Here is a 20129-nt window from a genome sequence, read left to right as displayed (position 1 = left end):
GTTGCTGGCAGAATCCTCCCTTCGTGGGGCCCCTAGGGTGACCAAAAGGTTACGCTGGGTACAGAGCAGACACTTAATAAGGCAAGCTGGTCCCCGGCTCCTGGGGAATGTGGAACAATGGGCAAGAGCCGCACTCAGAAGTCTACAGGGGCTCCCAGAGACCTGCTCAGCTTACTCCTGCCCACTCCAGTAGCTTCCAAGCTGGTTTCCCTAATGGCTCTTACCTCCCCCAACCACCTGGCCCTTGGAACGACATTACCCCAGGACACATTCAGGCTACTCCCTTGCCCAAGAGCTTCCTGAAGCTTCCTCTTGCCCCACACAGCACATTGATTCTCAACACTTTTGCAGTCTGTAACTTCCCAACCACCTCTCCATCTTCCTCTCTCTGGTCTCATCTTGCCTCCCTGCTCCTCTCCCTCCCCCGACCCCATCTCTCTCTCTGCTCCACTCCGCTTCTCCCTCTGGTCCCATTCACTGCAGAGGGTCTCTGTCTACATGCTACCCCAACCACTGTGTCCCCTCCCTGAGGCCTTCCTCACACTCCTGCATTCTCCAGATTCCCTCCCTGCCGGACTCCTACCTGCCTTGACATGAATGTCCCACAGCCTAGCCTCCGGCCCAGCCCCTTGTGCCCACCTCTATGTGGCCACCTCGCCTGTGCTGGGAGCCGGCTGTGGGAGGGCAGCCACGGGCTGTGCTCATCTCCCCCCTCGGGCCCACCACCTGGAGCCCCTATTACATATAGAGTGCTAGGCAGGTGCCCACACTACTGTGTGTGAACTGCACAGATATAACTGGGCTCCAGACCTTCCAAATGCCAAGCTCGTCTGCACCCCCGCCACGTTTGCACGTACCGGGCCACTCCACAGAGGATTCCTTCCCTTCCAAATCCACCTTCAAGTACCAGGTGAAAGATGGGCATTGGATCTACCTGGCTATGGGACCTAAGGTAAGAAAGGTAAGCTCCCGGAGACTCAGTGTTCTTGCCTGTAAATTGGGGTTAATACAGGCACCTACCAAATAGGGTTCCTGTGAATATTAACTGAAATACGTGTGAAGTACTCATATTTAGTGCAATGCCTAGCACTCGGTCTGCACCAAGGGAGTGGCAGCTTGTCACCGTAAGGGAGTCTTTGACCTCTCACCCCGCATACCTCCACGCACACCAAACCATCGCAGCAACACCCCGGCATGGAAAGTGCCTGTAGCAGAGTCAACATCCAGAACTCGAGTCCAGCTGCCTGGGCTCTCATCTATGGTTGAGTTGGGCAGCTGATAGCTACGGTCTTTCCTGGGGCTCCTAGCACATAGAATTTCTACTTGTCAAGCCCAAAGGGTAAATTATACCTATTTTTATTTTATCCTAAGGGTGAATTTTTCACTGGTATAGCAATCTTCTAACACGTTAACAGTCTCTGGAGGAGATATCAGCCATCCACTCACGGAAGACCAAACAAAGGCCATCGGGTGTGAACAGAGTAGCGATCCACTTGTGGAGGCCTGCCGGTGAGATGGCCTAACCAGAGGCTGGGCTGGGTAACAAACCAGTAGGCAGGTGACCCAGTGTGGCCTGTGACCTGGGCACAGGCCCACTGGCACCGGGAGGCAGCCACAGGCTTCTGACCCACATGCCTACAAAAGGACTTCAGAGCAGCCACGGAGCGCGGGGTAGATGAGGCAGCTGTCCAGGCTAAGATCAAGAGCCACCCTGGGCCTGGATGTGACTCATGACCTGGGCCTGCCTGGACCAGGAACAGGGGACCGTCCTTAACTCCAGACTGCTGGGGCTTCCCCAAACCCTGGGCTTCTGTGTCGTCACCCAGCTACTCGGTTCCTGTCTGTGGAGGCCAGAGGGGATGCGGCTTTGTAGAGGAGGCCCAGGGAGGGAAGACTTGTGACCCCTGAGTCCACAGAGTCCGATCCCTGGTGCTCTGGAGAGCCAGGGGTACCAGCAAGGGGGGAGAGGGAGGATCTGATTAGTCAGGGGGCCGAGCAGCTGCTCACACCTAGAGCACTAGGCTACCCAGCCACCAGATGGACACTGCAGGCATTACCCACAGGAGCCAGAACTGGGAAGAACGACTAGTGACAAGATCCCCACTCCCCACCCCACCTCCCCTCCTCCAGGCTCTCTGGAGGCACATGGGGGCTTTCAGGACAGAAAACAAAAGAGGCCCAGGAAACAGGACAGGCAACTTTAAGCTACTGAAGGCAGCAAAGAGGAGAAACATGGCCTCATTCCCCAAACTCTGGAGGCTGGAGGGAGTCCCAAAAGGCCAACCTCAGTCAGATGGAGGTTGGTGAGGAAGGGCCAGGGGGCTGAACTCACCACGACAGGTCCAAGAGGAACTGCAGAGGTCTGAGCACTACTTTGGCCTAGAGAGGGGCACCTCAGGTCATGCCACCCAGGCTTCTCAGTGCCCACGCCACAGCCCACAGGGAAGTACTGTGTTTAGGGATGATCTGGTCGCGGCCCGTCCTTCCTAATGGCAGCACAGATGCCTGAAGACAGACGCTGACTAGACAGCACTGCCCCGTCTCCCATCACCCCCCAGGGGCCTGCACAAGGATGTCTGGCCAAGTGCTCCATCAGCTCACACCTTTGCCCTCCTTTCAAGTGGTCAGGCCGCAATCCAGCATATTCTCCTCGACCTCCCCTGGAAGGGCTTGCTGTCTCTGCTGGTGATGTATCTCCTCACCCAGACAGCTCCTACCCCAGCGCTTCTCCTGGCCAGCCCCTTCTCATCCCTCAAGTCTCAGACAAGAATCTCCTCCAGAGATCCTTGTTTGGGCAGGTTACGCCTTCCTCTGCTCTCCCGCAGTATCATGGCTTTTCACAATCACTGCCTAGATTCTGGGGATCCATGAAGCGAGAACCTCATCTACTTTCTTCCTTGTTCTCTTCTCAGGCTCCAGCACAAAAACTGGCCTGCAGGTGCTCCATAAATACATAAATACATAATGAATTGGGAAATACATAAATAAATACATAAATGAATTGGGTTGGGGAGAGCTGATGGCTAAGCCACCTACCCCAGAAACATCGAGCCAGGCAATGGTGTGTGTCATGTTGGCAGCCCAGAGCCCCGGCATGGGCTTTGCACCTAAAGGTACTAGAAGACAAAGGTAGTGCCTCATAGAGTTACCAAAAGAATGGAAGAGGAGACAACAGCAGAGGACGGACAGCAACGTGTTTCTGAATGGAGAATCAGTAGAGTGTTAGTAACTGATCCAGTAGAGAGGAAGAAGCCATCCCCTAAACGCCCACAGACTTCATCCTGAAGGAGCCAGTCCATTGGCCTCAAAACACCAGCAAAGCTCAGGACTTGGAGGGACCAGGCACCTTCATTAGGAAAGAAAGGCTAATCGTAAGGCTAAACACAGGGGATTGGTTAAAAGTCTGTTCTCAAAGCAATAGATCCCAAGGCCTTCGCCATAGGTGAAGGTGACTCTTACCACCCTCACCTGTGTTCCCCAGATGCTAGAGGCTTATCAGCCTCCTGGAGAAACTTGACCCAAATGATCCCAGACTTGGGAACACCAGCACAGTGGAGGACAGGAGTGAGATTCAAAGCAGGGAAATTACTGAAAGTCTGCAAAGCGAATATTGGGACTCCAGCCTCCCCCACTCCTTGGCTTCCGGAATGCAGAGAGATGAGATGGCTACTGTATTCACAAAACAGGAAAAGAATTCTATCAAGAAGAATTTTAAAAATAAACAATCTAAGAGCTCTTGGAAATTAAAATTATACTAGCTGAAGTTAAAATTTCAACCAATATGTTGAAAATAAACTCAAGGAAATTTCCCGCAAAGCCACACAGAAGGACAAAGTGATGGAAGAGAAGAGAAAAAGATATAAGATAATTTAAGTGTCAATCTAAAATGTTGACTATTTGACTAATAGGATTTCCAGAATAAGAAGAAATTATCAAAGAAACAGTATAAGAAAATTTGCTAGAACTGAGAGAGTAGGAGTCTTCAGACTAAAAAGGGTCACCAGGAGCCCAAAATAGTGAATTTTAAAAGAGATGTTATTGGGGCGCCTGGGTGGCTCAGTGGGTTAAAGCCTCTGCCTTCAGCTCCGGTCATGATCCCAGGGTCCTGGGATCGAGCCCCGCATCCGGCTCTCTGCTCAGCGGGGAGCCTGCTTCCCCCTCTCTGCCTGCCTCTCTGCCTACTTGTGATCTCCGTCTGTCAGATAAATAAATAAAATCTTAAAAAAAAAAAAAAAAAGAGATGTCATTGTGGAATTTCAGAAATAAATTTAATAGAAAGCATACTAAACATTTCCAAAGAGGGAAAATGGGTTACTTGAAAAGAATCAGAAATGAAATGCATCAGGTTTCCAAAAGCTATTCTAACAGTGAGAAAATAATAGAGCAATATCTTCAAAATTCTGAGAGAAAATATCTGTCAACCTAGAATTTTCTTCTCAGCCAAACTGTCAATTAAGACTGAGTGTAGAGGTGCCTGGATAGCTCAGTCAGTTGGGGTCTGGTTCTTGATTTCTGGTCAAGTCATGGGATCAATCCCTGCATTGGGCTCTGTGCTGGGCGTGGAACCTGCTTAAGATTCTTTCTCCCTCCCCAACTCTCTCTCTCTCAAAAAAAAAAAAAAAAAAGAAAGAAAGAAAAAAAAAAAGTCTGAGAGCAGAAGTACAACTTTTGGGGTGCCTGGGTGGCTCAGTGGGTTAAAGCCTCTGCCTTCGGCTCAGGTCATGATCTCAGGGTCCTGGGATCGAGCCCCACATCAGGCTCTCTGCTCAGTGGAGAGCCTGCTCCCCGCCCCCTGCCTGCTGCTCTGCCTACTTGTGATTTCTCTCTCTGTCAAATAAGTAAGTAAAATCTTTAAAGAAAAAAAAAAAAAGAAAGAAATACAACTTTCAGACATAAAAGGGCTCACAATTTTCTTCCCATTTATTCTTTTTATAGGAAGCCACTGAAAGAGCTCTCCACCACCCATTTTCCACCAAAATGAAAGTGTACACCAACAGAAAGCCTTGGAGCTGGAGGAGATGGACACCAGAAAGGAAAATTTCAGGAGGGAAAATAGAACTGAAGGACAGGAGTCTTCAGATTGAAAGGAGGTACTAAAAATATCAAAAGGCTGCTAAAGGATGTAGTAAGAGGTAGAGACAGTATAAAGAAAACCATGCCAATGTGAAAAACTAAGGCAATCATTACCTCCAGGTAAAACATAAAGTTGAACAAGAGAGAAAACAAAAAAAACAAAACAAAACAAAAAAAAAAAACAGTAAATGCTATTTCTATCTTGGTAATAATGTGAATAGTGAATATCCATAAACCCCCAAATCCATAGTAACTATTTTAGGAGAGTGATGAGGATGAGGGAGAGACGTGCTTTTGTGTTTTTTGTTGTTTTCTTTTGTTTCATTTAGATTTTACTTATTTATTTGACAGAGAGAAACACAGTGAGAAAGTGAAGAGAAGCTGGGGGAGTGGGAGAGGGAGAAGCAGGCTTCCTGCCAAGCAGGGAGCCCGATGAGGGGCTCAATCCCAGGATGTTGGGATCATGAGCCGAGCCGAAGGCAGACACTTAATGACTGAGCCACCCAGGCACCCCAAGATGTGTGTTTTTTAATGGGGGTAAATAACAAGATAGCTGAATCAAGGTGAACACAAAATGACTAATTGAAAAATAGGATTATAGATAAGCATATTAGTTTGACACAGATTTCTATCTGAAGAAATAACTAAAAGTATTTGTCTCTGGAGAAAAGGAATGGGAATTAAGGAAACTTTTGTGTAGTAGTACACTAGGAAAGATGGGGGCAGCATACTATTTCTCCAGGTATTCTAGTACTATTGGACTTTTTGAACTATGCATACATATTATTTTGGTTTTGAGGGGTTTTTTTTAAGATTTTGTTTATTTATTTGAGAGAGAGAGAGAGAGCAAGCAAGAGAGCACAAGCAAGGGGAGCATCAAAGGGAGAGGGAGAAGCAGGCTCCTGGTTGAGCCAGAGCCAACTAGGTGCTCAATCCTAGGTCCCTGGGATCATGACCTAAGCCAAAGGCAGACACTTAATCAACTGGGCCACCCAGGCACCCCTTGTACATATTACTTTGGGGAAAAGAAGTCTGAAATTAATTTTTTTGAAAGATCTTGAAGTAAAGGCTACAAACAGAAAGAAAAACTTTGGCATATTAATCATCAGTCTCTATAATCATTGAAGAAGCCCTACAATGCATCCCTCTACCTTTCCTCCAAACTGAACACAACCTGTAACCGTTCACTTAGCTCTAGTTCAAGTTCCTACACGATATACATTTTAAAAAAATTAATTTAGTGTTCTAGCCTAATCTTCACTATTCTCCCGTGTCTTTCCTATTCTCAACCTGAACTTTTGTGTAGTAGTACACTAGTAAATGTTTTAAGTCAGTTCTTTGGGGAAGAAAGTCCTGATTTGTAGCATTTGCCCATTTCCATAGTATAAATACTCCCACATGGCTGATTTCAAGCTACCACTGTGACATCACTAAATGTAGAACTGGGAAGAGATATACTCAGCTCCAGGAAACTACAGCCTTTGGGCCTGTCTTGCCTTATCAGCCTCCATGTGTCCCACGAGACCCAGGGTATGGGAAAGACCTGAGTGTCTCCTCCAAAAAGCCAGAAATCTACAAGGCTATGTAGTAGTAGTAGAAGTGGATAATGAAGGAAAGAGAGTGGTTCTGGTTGCAGGGAAGGGAATGTGACTTTGCGGCCTTCCTTCTCCACTTCCAGCAGAATCACCTGTTCATTGGTGACGCCTGGGCGCAGGGTCCCATGCTTGTAGTCCTCCAGCAGCTGCACAGCCTCTCTGAGACGTCTCTGCAGGGGAAAGAAAAAAGACATTGAGGTGCACAGATCCAAGGCTCCTACAACTCTTGCCCTTGCAAACAATAAAGAAGAATACAACTTAAGTGTCCTTCCATAGGAAAATGACTAAATGACAGTGGCCTGAAAATACTATGGAACATTACGGGGCAGTTTAAAAAGTGAAGATCTGTATGTGATTCCATCTCTAACATTTTTTTTTTTTTTTAGAAAGAAAGTAAATTGCAGAGCCGTATGATGCCATTCATTATACCAAACAAACAAAGCCCACACACACAGAGAAACCAGTATTTTCTATGAGAATATTTATGTGTGCAAATGCATCAAAAAAGCTCTGGAAGGAGACCCACCAAATTAGTGACAGGAGTTACCTTAGGGTAGGAGGAAAGGGTCCAGATTTGGCAAGGGGCATCAGGAGGAAATTTAATCTTAATTATAATATTGAAAGTTTTTATAAAGATAACATATTTATGTAATACTCATACAATTTCTTTGCAACATTTTAAAAACACTAGCAGAGATTTACATACTAAAGTGCATATGGGCTACAGTAACTGATGGAGAGAGGGAAAAAAAGAAGAGAGAATTGTATCATCTGTAAAACATTAAAAGCTAAAGAGACAGCAACAGTGATAGAAGGCAGCCTTTGTCCACCAAAATATTTGTATAAGAATATTCATAGCAGCACTATTCAGGGGCGCCTGGGGGGCTCAGTCATTAAGCGTCTGCCTTCGGCTCAGGTCATGATCCCAGGGTCCTGGAATCGAGTCCCACATCGGGCTCCCTGTTCTGCAGAGAACCTGCTTCTCTCCCTCTCCCTCTGATACTCCCCCTGCTTGTGCTCCCTCTTTCTCTGTCTCAAACAAATAAATAAAATCTTAAAAAAAAAAAAAGACTATTCATAGAAGCACTATTCAAATAGTCCCAAAGTGCAAACAACCCAAATGTCAGTACTAGACTAGACAGGAAAATTATAGTACATGTACACAATGAAATATTACACAACAATTTAAAAAGCAAACTACAAACACATGTTACAACATGGATGAATCTCACAGACATACTGTGGCAAAATGTATTTTCCAAAAAGGGACACTCTAATATTTGCCATGGCCCATTCTCTTCTAGAACCTTCCCACATCCCCCTCAAGAGGTAGAGTCCACGTGTCCATGTGTCCTCCTGCTGATCTTGGGCAGGACTTCATGACTGCCTCAACAAATAGAGTATGGCTGAAGTGAGATTATGTGACCTCTGAGGCTATGTTACAAAAATGCCTTGCATTTCCACCTTGTTCTCTTGGGATGGTCGCTCTTTGGGAACTCAGCCATCATACTGTAAGGAAGCCTGAGCAGCATATGGAGAGACCCACCCGGATGGGAACCGAGGTGCTGCCCATGGCTACAGCCGAGCTATCAGCTGACAGTCCAAGCTATCAGCTGACAGTCCGTACCAACCCGCCTGCCATGCAAGGGAGCCATCTTGAAATGGACTTTCCAGCTCCCCATCAAACCGCCCTAGTGGACGCCGCATGGAACAGCGATGAACCATCCCCTGTGAGCCCTGCCCAAACTGAAGACTGTGAGCAAAACAACTGAGTCGTATTTTAAGCCACTACATTTTGGGGTGATTTGTTATATCGCAATGAAAGGCTGATATACTTAACGAAGTCAGATGCCAAAGAGTATATATAAAGTTCAAGAACAGGCAAAGCTGATCTAACTAACCATGTGGAGGTCATGATAGTGTTACTTTTGTTGGGGGGTGGGTGGGAGGGGGAGGCAGGGCCCTGACTTGGAAAGGGCATAAGGGAACCCTTTGAGGTCATGGAAATGTTCGATGTCTTCATCTGAGTGGTGGTTACATGGGTATAAACATAAGTCAAAATGGAGTAAGCCATAAACTTAGGATTTGTGCATTTTACCATATGTATGCTCTACCTCAAAAAATTAACAAGAAACAGACAACAGCCATAGAAGGCAGCCTATGTCAAGGTTGGCTGAGGCATCCAGACATCAGGGTTGCCCAGTGTGGGCAAAGAAACCCAGTGAAGTTGCCCTCTTGTTCCCCCCTCTTTTTTTTTTTTTTTTTTTTTTTTTTTTTTGTTCCCCTTTGGCTAGAAGGGCAAGGTTAGCTGAGGATGGAATTGCAAAGAGACCTCCGCAGAAGCCCCCGGGTCTGAAGGCAGGATGCCACCCCAGGAAGGGCAACCATGGGGCAGGCAGGGTGTTTGCAGGGCAGTCCCATAGGACAGGAAAGGAAGAGCCACCTGCTATAATGGAACAGACAGACTGACTGCAGGCCCAGATGTGCCGGCCGGACCACCTGACCCATCAGGCCTGCCTCAGAAGCATCTGTGACCAACACAGGTGAATCCGGGACATCAGGGAAACTTCTTGCTTAGGAGCAGCCTGACTGGGTGGGGTTGGGGCAGGGGGATGTACTGCCTTGCCCTCTCAAAGGTATGCATATCAATTCCAAAATTCCGTAGTCTCTTCACAGAATCTATTTCCAACATGGAGACAGCTTGGTGGGATTTTTTTGGCAGGGGTAGGGAGGGGAGGGGCAATTAACCCATGCTATTTAGAGAGAATGTCAGAAAACAATAGAAAGGCACAAAAGATCATTTTAAATCCCTCATCAATACACCACTGAGATAACCACCACAGAAATGAGAGCTGAGATAACCACCACAGAAATGAGAACGGTTGAAAAAGAGTGAAGGGGATTTTTCTTCTGCATTTAATGTGTTTGTTTTTCAACAATATGGGATTATGTTGATGGTTTTACCTTGCTTCAGGTCACAGGGCTACAACATGAGAAGTTTAGTCTTCCTACCCAGAGTTTAGCCAGATCCTTGCTGTGTGCATCCCCCTCCCGCCGGCCCCCCCAGAAAGCCCTGCAGTGATGCGGCAAGCTCCCCACCCCAAGCCTGCTTCCTCCCACACTGCGGCCTCTGCCACGGGACAATGACTGCTCTACTTTCCAGCGCTGAATGGTGAATGGCCCCGTGTTCTCATTATTTTCCCACTCCAGGGATTCTCCCGAGTTCCTATAACAACCTGGCCAGGCTCCATTTCATTTGACACAGTCATCAAAGGGAGGCCTCCTGCCACAGGAATAAGTTCCAGAGAGCCCCGATCTTGGCATGAGTTGAGGGAGACCTAAATCCAAAGTTCCTGAAGAATGAGTCTGGGAAATTAGGACTGGAGGAAGCTAGAACATGCTTTTCTCTTGCCTGGGCCTTACTTAAGTCTCAGCCAGGCCCCTCTGTCAGAGGCTGAGGGGCTAGGGCTCCAGGCCGCTCTGTGGAACAGCCAAACCCCAGGACACTTGCTTTAAGAGGTCCCTGAGGCCTGACTCTTCTGGGGACTGGGCCCTTCACTACAGAGAACGAGGTCATTACCCGGGAGTCCTGAGGGATGGGAGGAGGGTCTCCCTGCTTTAAACCCTCCCCCACCCCCTGCATTGTGAGGCTTGACAGAGGAGCCCTGGGCACTTGAGAGGTGGGGATAGCTGGAGGTCCCTGGCAGGTGAACTTTGCAGGAAGTCTTTCCAACCAGAAACAAACAGGCAGCCAGGCCCCGGATGCAAAGGCAGCAAGGAGCGGATGAAAGGCTGCAGGCCCTTCTCTAGAGCCATGGGCCAGAGGGAGGGTCAGCCCCAGTTGCTTCCCAGACTCCCTCATTGGCTTGCCTGCCTCTAGCTCACCTGCCAAAAAGTGTCACCTTGAGGTTATCTCCTGTATTTTATTGGGGCATGGTTTCCAGAAGGTCCTTCTGGAAACGCTGGCACCTGGGAGGTCTGCTCCAGGGCAGAGAATTCAAAGAGAGGAGGAACCTGGCCTTGAGGGTCCTGCCCCAAGCCTTGAGGGACAGAAGAAGGAAATAAAGGGGCAGGCATGGAGTGTTAGAGTGGTGGCCAAAGAGGGCAAGAGATCGTGCCTGGGACAGTGGGACCCAGGAAGGAAAGGACACAAAAAGGAAAGTTGGGAAGAGAGTCAGCAAAAAGTCCCTCAATGGTGATGCTCATTTGACCATCCCAGAATTATAAGAGACCATTCCGTATTCACAAAGGATGTGGATAAGAATACCCCTTTGCATGTTTCTATCATAGAACCATCTAGGCTACCCCCTCGCTGAAATAACTGGGGCCAGAAGAGGAAGGGCTTTTCCACGCCCAGGGTCACAGGGTAGGTGGGAGGCAACTTAGAAATACCCTCCATCCCAGTTCTGGGCCATTTCCACAAAACATCAGCATGGAAGACCATCCAGTCCTCATAAGAGTAACTGAAAGGGTTGTCTCCCAACAATTTCAAAGCAATGCCTACATCCCCCAAAGCTGAGGCCTATGGGGGCAGGGCACCTCAGGTAAGAAAAGGAAGGGTCTTCTTTACTCTCATTTAAAGACAGGCCTAATCTGACACAGAAACTGGAGCATTGAAACTTTAGGCAAAGTGGGGAATTTGGGAGTCCCCAGAGCTTGCAGAACTTAAAAAAGAGAGAGGGAAAGAAAAGCAGCATCAGGGGTGGGGAGAATGAATTGGCAATGGAGTGTGAGTGTGACAAAGCAGGGATGGCTGATAGGAGGCAGGGGGAGGGGAGGGCAGCAGCTTAGGTCACTTCAGGCCTTGATTGATCAGTATCTGATTGTTCTCACCTGCGTCAGTCTTGCACCTGCCCAAGGCAGGGCCGTGCACTCTCACCTTGTGCGCAATGACTGCTTGAGCTATTTTTATTGTGGCCCCAAGTCCTGGGACTTGGGGCTAGAAGATAATGATTTAAATGCAGACAGAGTCCCAGGCCCTTCTCTTGTCTTCCCTCAGCCTTCTTAGGCCCCCTTCTTGTTCCCTCTTTGCAGTCCTGGGACCCCCAGGGTTAAATGTCTATGCTGAGATTGGTCCTTGGATCCCTGAAGCCCCAGGACACTGGAGGCCCCAAGGGAAGAGGGAACCAGGGATACATGAGGAGAGGCTCTGTCTTCTCTATGAAACTTCTGGTCACCTTCAGGGGGCCCATGCGAGGCAGATAGAATTCTGTCCAGCTAGCCCAAGAACTTTAGAAACATTCAGCCCTCCAGCCTGGATAGCCTACTCTTGAGAATTTATTCTAGAAAATAAATGTATCAGAAGTGAAAAATGATAGGTTCAACACTGTTTCTTGGAAAAGCCAAAGGTAGGGAACCACCCATGGGTTAGATCTAAGCATTGAACAGGGATGGTTATTTAGACTTTAAAACTTGATTTTTAGAAAGTATAAAGGGGGCGCATGGGTGGCACAGTCGCTTAAGCATCCAACTCTTGGTTTCGGCTCAGGTCATGATCTCAAGGTCCTGGGATAGAGCTCCACATTGGGCTCCTCGCTCACAGGGAGTCTGCTTGGGGACTCTCTCTCCCTCTCCCTCTGTCCCTCCCACTCATGCTCTCTCTCTGTAAAATAAATAAATAAATCTTTTTTAAAAAACAAAAAAGAATACATTAAAATAAATTAAAAATTATAAAGACTTGGAAATGATTGAGAAAAGCCAATAAAAAGTGTTCAGTGTAATAGTATGCCAAAAATGCATGCAGATAGGCAAGAACTTGAAGTGTATAAAGGTATTGACATTTGAGTATTTTTTATTAAAAAGTCCATGAAAGATTTTAAAATTAGAATATCAGGTGCTATCTAGAAGGTATTCAAACAGACCTCCTCAAAGGGATTAAGAGTACACTTATCATGATGAGCACTGAATAATGTATAACATTATTAAATTGCTATATTGTATACTGAGTATATTGAAATTTTTTGAAAGTGTAGAGAAACATTGTAATTAAAAAAGTATTTAGTTGAGTGGCACCTGGATGTCCAGTTGCTTAAGCATGACTCTTGATCTCAGCTCAGGTCTTGATCTCAGGGTCGTGAGTTCAAGCCCCATGTTGAGCTCCATGCCCAGCATGGAGTCTACTTAAAAAAAATTTCAATGAAAAATTAAAAGACAAAAATAAATACAACATCATCACTCACTTCTACTGAGACTATACACTGATATAATCTTGATACAGGTTGGTATAATCTATAGGGCAATTTGGCATTATATATCAAATGTCTTAAAATGTCTTTCATTCAGAAATTCCACTTCTAGGAATTTATCCAAAGAGAATAAAGAGAAATATGGGGAGATTTATGTCCATGAATATTTACTGCAGTACTATTTATAACGGCAAAAGATGTAAAACACCCAAGTGGGTCACAATAGAGAAAATTATTAAGTACATTATAGAATAATCATATGATGGATTACTATGTAGTTATTAAATATATTTTGAAATAACATTTAATAACGACAAAAAATGCTCATGATATGCTACATGGAAAAAAGCGTATATATCATGTATACATATATGTTATGTAAATGTAAACATATATATGATTCTCTCTGTATATATCCTACATAAGGAGATACAGATATATATAGATATATCTATATATAGATATATACATACACACACACACACACACACACACACACACATTATATAAATCATCCCAATTTTGTACGTATGCATACACCAAAAGGTCAATGGCAACTATTTCTGGCAGGTGGGATTATGGGTTATTTTTATTTCCTTCTTCAGGCTTTCATTTATTCCAGTATTTAGGGATCACTACCAGAATCATATCACATCAGAAGGCACACAATGTCAGTTTTTTCATGGCTAGTGATGCTAAGTTTGGCCACCTGGTTAAAGTGGGGTCCTGCAAGCTCTTCACTATAAAGGTAAATTTTCCCCTTTGCTAACTAATCTTCAGGGTGAAACTTACTTGAGAGCATACGCTTATCCCTATCCCATTGCCCTATAACTCCTTACCCTGTGCAGGCATCCACTAACGGTCCTGGCCAGGGGCAGTTAGTTCCCTGAGGGTTACACAAGGCAATTTTCTTCTACATTTATCAGTTGACATTCTTCAGTGAAGGTGAGCTTCCATCTATCATACCGGTACTAGTATTACTATGGATTCATGGATTTCTCCTCCTTCCTGTTACTCTTACTATTGACTCGCAGATGTGTTAGTATTATATTATGATTATTTAGTGTGTTATAACCATTGCTTGTATTCTTCTTAATGTTCAGATTCTCCCAAATGTGACTGCTGGGTTTCCCTTCAAGCCAGCTGCTGTGTCTCCATCACTCTTTGAGCTCCCTCCAACTTTCTGTAGCTGTTCTCCTTGTCCCAGATGTGGATCTGGCTACCTCTCCAAGAAGTTCCAGTTTCTTTTAGTAGGTTGTGGCATTTAGAAACCAAGATCTGAGAGGTAAGTGTGTTCACTGTCACCAGAGGTCATTGCTTCCTGGCCCTTTCAATGAAGAGAGTCAGGAAAACAGGAAATATAAATACCAGTGAGTGTGTGTGTGTGTGTGTGTGTGTGTGTGAGAGAGAGAGTCATGAGTTCATATCCATACCTATGATTCAATAAAACATCACATAGTTCTTTGTCCTTTCCCCTACTCCAGATCTGTAGCCCCCTACCTCCATGGTGGGAAACGTGGTTCCCAACATCAATATAATTACTTATCTATTCTATCCTGTAATATAACCCAGACAGTTTCCGATTATGACAGCAATACTCCTACGGAGTCTATGTTATTAACACCAATATTTCAGTCAGTTTTCTCTGCCCTTCAGGATGATATGATCTGTCAACCATTCATTCCCTTAAATAATTATTGAATTCAGAATAGCAAATTCCTTTCATCTTCAGTCCATAATTAAAAGTAACTTCAATGTCAGCTGGTACACCTTTGCCCTCAGAGATCTAGATCGAATTCCATGACGTGGGTGCAAAGCCAACGCTGGGCTTCTGCCAACTCCTGGTGGTTTGCTTCCTCAGGTCTGAGCCTGCACACACCCCACCCCGACAGGAGACTCACAGCCCCTCAAGATCTGCCCCTCAAATAGTCTACTCTTGCAGAGATTTCAAGAACCAGGCAGACTTTACTGGCAACTTCCCAGGAATGATGGTGGAGGGAGCAACAGTACAACATGTCAACTTTCACAACTCAGTAGGCATGACCAATCTCAAGACAGCCCCAGCCACTGGCCTCTCAGCTCATCCCAGATGCTTGCTCTTCTTCCCACAGTTTCTCCCTCTTCCTTCTCTCTCCTCTTGGCAGGATCAGAAAAGCACCATTCTTCCTCTCTGTCAAGCAGACCAACTTTCTCCCCTGAAGCCTTGCTCAAGATGTCCTTATGACAAAGGCAGCCTTCTTCCTGAGAGAAATTACAGTGAATGAAATTGCCTCCGCCTCATTACACATGAGGGTTGGAATCTTTTTAAAGCTTGGTCAGTTATAAATGACAAACAAATTGCTGCAAAATTCTCTCAAGATGAGCCTATCCATCAACTCAGCGAATGTCTCTCAGAACCAGGTCACCAGATGGCTCAAGCTGCCCAGGATGTTTCTACCTCAAGAACTACCAGCTTCCAGAACCACCTCCTCATGTCCCCACAAACCTATCCCCATCGCAGGCAGACAGGCCTGTCCAGATCTCTTTCAGTGGGGTGCCCACCACCTCACTCTCCCTCCCAGAAACCTAGCCAAGGACCCTGAGAGAAACAGTTCTGTGTAGATATGAATCATGTCCTGTGGATGGAGCCGGGAAGAAGGGAAGCCTGGCCCTCCCGGCAGCATCACAGTCGTGGGGGAGAGCCTGGGGTAATGGGCTCTCTGCTCTGCTTCCAATTTCTCATCCCTTCCCTGCCAATGGCCTTGCTAAGTAACCTGCCTGGACTAGACCCAGTGAGTCGTGGCCCTTCCAGAGATTTCAGGGCTTAGATGACGATCTTCTATGGGCAAAATCTTTCCAAAAGGCAGGCATGTGGTGCTGGAAACAGTCCCCAACCAGGGGAGGGCACATGTGAAATGTGAAAAATATTCCAAAGTTTCTGTTGTATCGGTGATTTTCTAGGCAGTAAATCGTTAAGTTGTTTTGCCATGTCAATTGCTGATAGGGGACTCAGGCCAAAAGTGGTTTAGAGATGTATAAGAATATTGGGGCCATTCAAAATGCAAGAAAGATGTGGTACAAGGAGAATAGGAAATGAAATGGTCTGGGAGTGAGAAGAGGGTGGACAGGGGAGTGGGGATGGAGGCCCACCGGGACCGCTAGGTCGCCCCCTTGTAGTTACCCATCCATCCTCAAAGCCCCTGCCTGCTCATGGTAATCTGGGGAGCCCTGAAGGGCCTCCGACCTTCTGTCTCCCTCCACCATTTCTCAACATGCCTCAAAACCACCTCTGCACCTATCCTTTGAGTTAAACACTATCCCCTGTCGTCTTCTCCAACAAGCAGGTGGCATTTTTGTTGGGACAGATGTTACAATTGTATCTAGTTTTGCACCATTCTGGAGCTTTCTAAAAAAGACTAGGCTAGGAAGTAGTTTCTCTAGTGTGCTACTTTTCCAAATTCTCATACAGTCACATTGATTACTCCTGAGGAGAAACCTAACAGAGCCCAGGGTACAGCAGCCTTGCCTTTCAGAGCTGGTAGGCCCAGAGGGGCAGGTAAAGTCAGCCAGTGAAACACCTGAGTCCATTGTCCTCCCTGAGGAAGGAAAGGTATGTAGGAAACCACACACCAGGGTAATTCCCACATTTTGCATTACTGGGAGACTCTCCCAGGGCCCCTGGGGATTGTTCTCAGCCCAGGTGCCCAGAAGGCCTTGTGCTTCTTTCCATCATGGCTTTGACCTTGAAGACGGATCCAGTCTGGGACTGGGGCAAGCCAACCACAGAGAAGATGTGCAGAGAAGCACCACCCCTCCCCCGACCCCCTTCCCACACCCGGCAAGCCAACTCAAAGGCTCGGGATGGGAGTGGGGGGGACCCAGCACCGGAGCTCAGGCCCTCTGCTCACTGGGTAATCTTGGGAGTGTTACCCAAACAGGATGCAAACTGGCTAAGAATAAGGGGTCTGGAGACAAGCTTACCTATGTCAAACCCTGGCTCCACCACTGGCCAGCACCATGGGCCTGAGACCTAACTTCTGTCTGTTTGCACATCTGTAAAACAGAACTTAGAACCATCTCTACCTTGTAGCGTTGCTTTGTGTCAAGCTGATGAGCCGATGCGTGTAAGATGCTTGCAACACGGCCTTGCTCACAGAACGGCCCTCGTAACGACTGTGGCTTCATATGCGTGTGCATTGCTCCGCACACTTGAAGGGTATAAAGACATACTTCTTACGATGGAGGAGGTAAATTTGGCATTAATTTTAAATTGGATGATACCACACGTTGGTGAGGATGTGGAGACCTGGAACACTGTGGATGGGAACGTTAAATGGAGAGCCGCTCAGAACAACGGTCTGACAACTTCCTGTGAAGTTAAACAGACGTTCGCCACAGTTACCACATGAGCTAATGAGCCATTCCTCATTATTTCCTCATGAGAAATGAAAACCTACATCCGCACGAAGAATGTTCATGGTGCTTTATTTCTCATAGCCTCAGACCAGAAGCAGCCCAGATGTCCCATTGGCAAGTGGACGAAAAAACAAATTCTAGAGCATCCTTTAAATGGAATATGACCCAGCAGTAAGAAGTTACCAAGCCCCGACACACGCCACAATGTGGATGAATCTCAAAATGATTATGCCAAGGAAAGAAGCCAGATGCTCAAGGCCACGTACCGTAGGACGACAACTCTAGGACATTTAAACCAGGACAACAGCAGGGGGAGAGAACAGGTGAGAGGTAGCCAGAGGCTGGCAGCAGCAGGGGAGCAAGTGTCTGAGCAAACACTGTAGGGTGACGCATGGAAGCATTCTAGGGGTTCGTGGTGGGGTGGGAGGGGGACGTGACTGCATATGTTTGTCAGAAGGCAGAACGGCACATGTACCGAAAGTAAACTCTACCTCAGGAAATCCAACCCTACCTATGAGAGGAGGGGATTGGGCGGGAGAGGATACTTTCTCGTTCCACTTAAACATACCCGTACCATTTGAACTTTGGTCGCGAGTGTGTCCTTCAGGTCCTGGGTAATAACTTCACTAGAGTTTGAGGTCGGAATGATGCTATATATCCACTTTGCTGTGAGGTGCAAATGGGATTAGATCGTGTGTATAAGGCACACACAGAGGTGACCCACAGATATTCGAAAGGGACGGGGGCCTCCGTGGAGAGTGATGCCCCTGACTTACCTCAGTGACAAAGAGTGTACGAGGATCGATGATGTCCAAGAAGTGCCTGAAGCGACCGTAGAAGGATGTCTGGAGAAGGGGGGATGGGGAGAGGAGAGGAAATCAGCTGCTGTTGACCATCCTCCAGCCCCCATGGACCACACCTCACAGCATACCCTCATCCATGGAATCCCACTGCCCCCAGGACTCCCCATGTGATAAATGCCAATGAGGACTCACTTCTCGGTCACCCGAGGCCAGCTTTCTAAGATCTGATGTCTTTTTAAAGTCAACTCATAAAGACCATTAAGGTACTCGGTGACTATGCTGGGGCCTCTCCAGAGTACCTCCTGTTTTCCTCCCTCTTCCCCCAGTTCCCTGAGGTCCTCTCCAAGCCTCCCACAGTTCCCCAGCACCAGTGAACACACAGGTTGGAGAGGCCTCTCCCACGCTTCCCTGTGCACCACAGGCCTCCCTGCCTTGCTTTGGACCTCTCAAGCAGAGGGAGGGTCCCTCCCCAAGGTCCGGCTCAGGCTCCACCCCCAGAAAACTCCTCACAGGCAAAGCTCAAGGATGACCGCACCCAGCTCACAGACTTCAAGCCCTCCTTTACCCCTAGCCCTGGAGCAGCTGTGAGGCTCAGGATGGGGGCCTGCTTGCCCTGGCCTCGCCCCAGAGCAGGGGCCCCAGAAAAGGAGGGCTTTGTGCAAAGCAGGCCACGGGCATTAGCCCACAATGAAAGGAAACCGAGCAACGAAAAACATTGCTACTGGGCCCTCTGCCCTAGGGAAAAAGCTGAGCTCAAGGGGGTGAGTAGATGCCAAGCTGGAGGACAAAGGGGAAGCTGCAAACACTGGAGGTTCATGCCTCACTTCACTCCGGGCTCTGCCCCAAATCCTCCCTAGAGCCCCACAGTTCTCCCAGTACCCTCCTCTGCATGGGGAAGGAAGCAGAAGCCTCCACACTCCCTCCCTCCCCTTGCTCATTAGGACACCAGACCCTACAGCCACCTTCTGCTTTCTCTTCCCAGTAACTACCCATTCCCTGAAAGTCCCCTGTGCATACCAAGCCCCATGCTGCCTCCACTTTCTGCTCGCTCTGACACCCCCCTGCACCCTCTCCACCCCCTTCTGCCACCCTCTTGAGGTACTGCCATTCACAAACCAGATCTTCAGTACTATTCCTTAACTCAAACTGTTGCTTCTCTAACCTCTCATAATTCAAAGGGCCTAAACCATTACCCCACTTATAAACAATGCTCACACCACCATCCTGGCAAAATTTCCCCTCTAAGTATTTAGCCTAAGGAAACAACCAGAGATGTTCAGAGGTGTGGTTAGAAGTACAGGCCAATGATGCGCAACGCTGCGTTGTTTGCAAAGGTGAATTATTCCGTAAACAATGGTCCGCTCATATGACTGAACACCATGTAGCCATCTAAATTATATTTTCAGACATTTATGATAGGAAAAAATGCTCGTGATTTCGTGAAATGCATACAAACAGCATAACTCCAACTTTAAAAAAAAAAACAAGGAGATAAATAGAGCTAGATGGACAGTGAGTGGAGAGCAAAGACACACAATGACATCCAGGCCCTGGTCTACCAGATCCAGCCTGGGGGCCTTACAGAAGTGGCTGATTCCAGGGCTGGGGAAAGGAAGCGACAAGCTGGAACCAGCTCATCTTGTTGGGCCAGAATGTGATGAAGCTGCCAGCCCACAAAATGGTGGGGACATGCTGAAAGGACCAAACGGGGGGCAGATGGACATCATGTGCCTCTGGATATGACACACTGAGAAATTCACAGTGTCACTCAAAGGGTATTCTGGAGGGACTGAAGCTAATCAGGAGTAGACATGGGGCAAACCCAAGTTGAGGAGCATTCCATAAAATGACCAGCCTGTTCATCGAGTATGTCACTGTCATCAAGACAAAAACGGGAATGGGTCCGCATGAACGGAAGCCAAAGAAACAAGACAACTACAAGTAATCTGCGATTCTGGACTGTGTCAAAGAAAGATGCTCTCAAGGACATTGAGAGAACTGACAAACTTGGAATAGGGATCACAGATTAATAAAAGTAGTCGAGGGCACCTGGGTGGCTCAGTGGGTTAAGCCTCTGC

The 20129-nt window shown here is 47.2% G+C and overlaps 1 protein-coding gene across 3 annotated transcripts in view; it reads right to left on the bottom strand.

Annotated features, from left to right (window-relative positions):
• Positions 1–20129, bottom strand: part of SFXN5 (sideroflexin 5) — a 110716-nt gene that overhangs the window by 79951 nt on the left and 10636 nt on the right. For all 3 annotated transcript variants that reach the window (XM_032873648.1, XM_032873646.1, XM_032873647.1), the window contains exons 2-3: positions 18025–18093; positions 6761–6838 (exon numbers count right to left, since the gene is read on the bottom strand). In XM_032873648.1, coding sequence (XP_032729539.1) covers positions 6761–6838; positions 18025–18093 — 147 coding nt within the window. The remainder of the gene's footprint in view (positions 1–6760; positions 6839–18024; positions 18094–20129) is intronic.

This window comes from Lontra canadensis, unplaced genomic scaffold (genome assembly GCF_010015895.1).
Source record: "Lontra canadensis isolate GAN:19392208 unplaced genomic scaffold, GSC_riverotter_1.0 scaffold50, whole genome shotgun sequence".
NCBI classification, from domain to species: domain Eukaryota; kingdom Metazoa; phylum Chordata; class Mammalia; order Carnivora; family Mustelidae; genus Lontra; species Lontra canadensis.
This window is presented reverse-complemented; position numbering and strand designations above follow the sequence as displayed.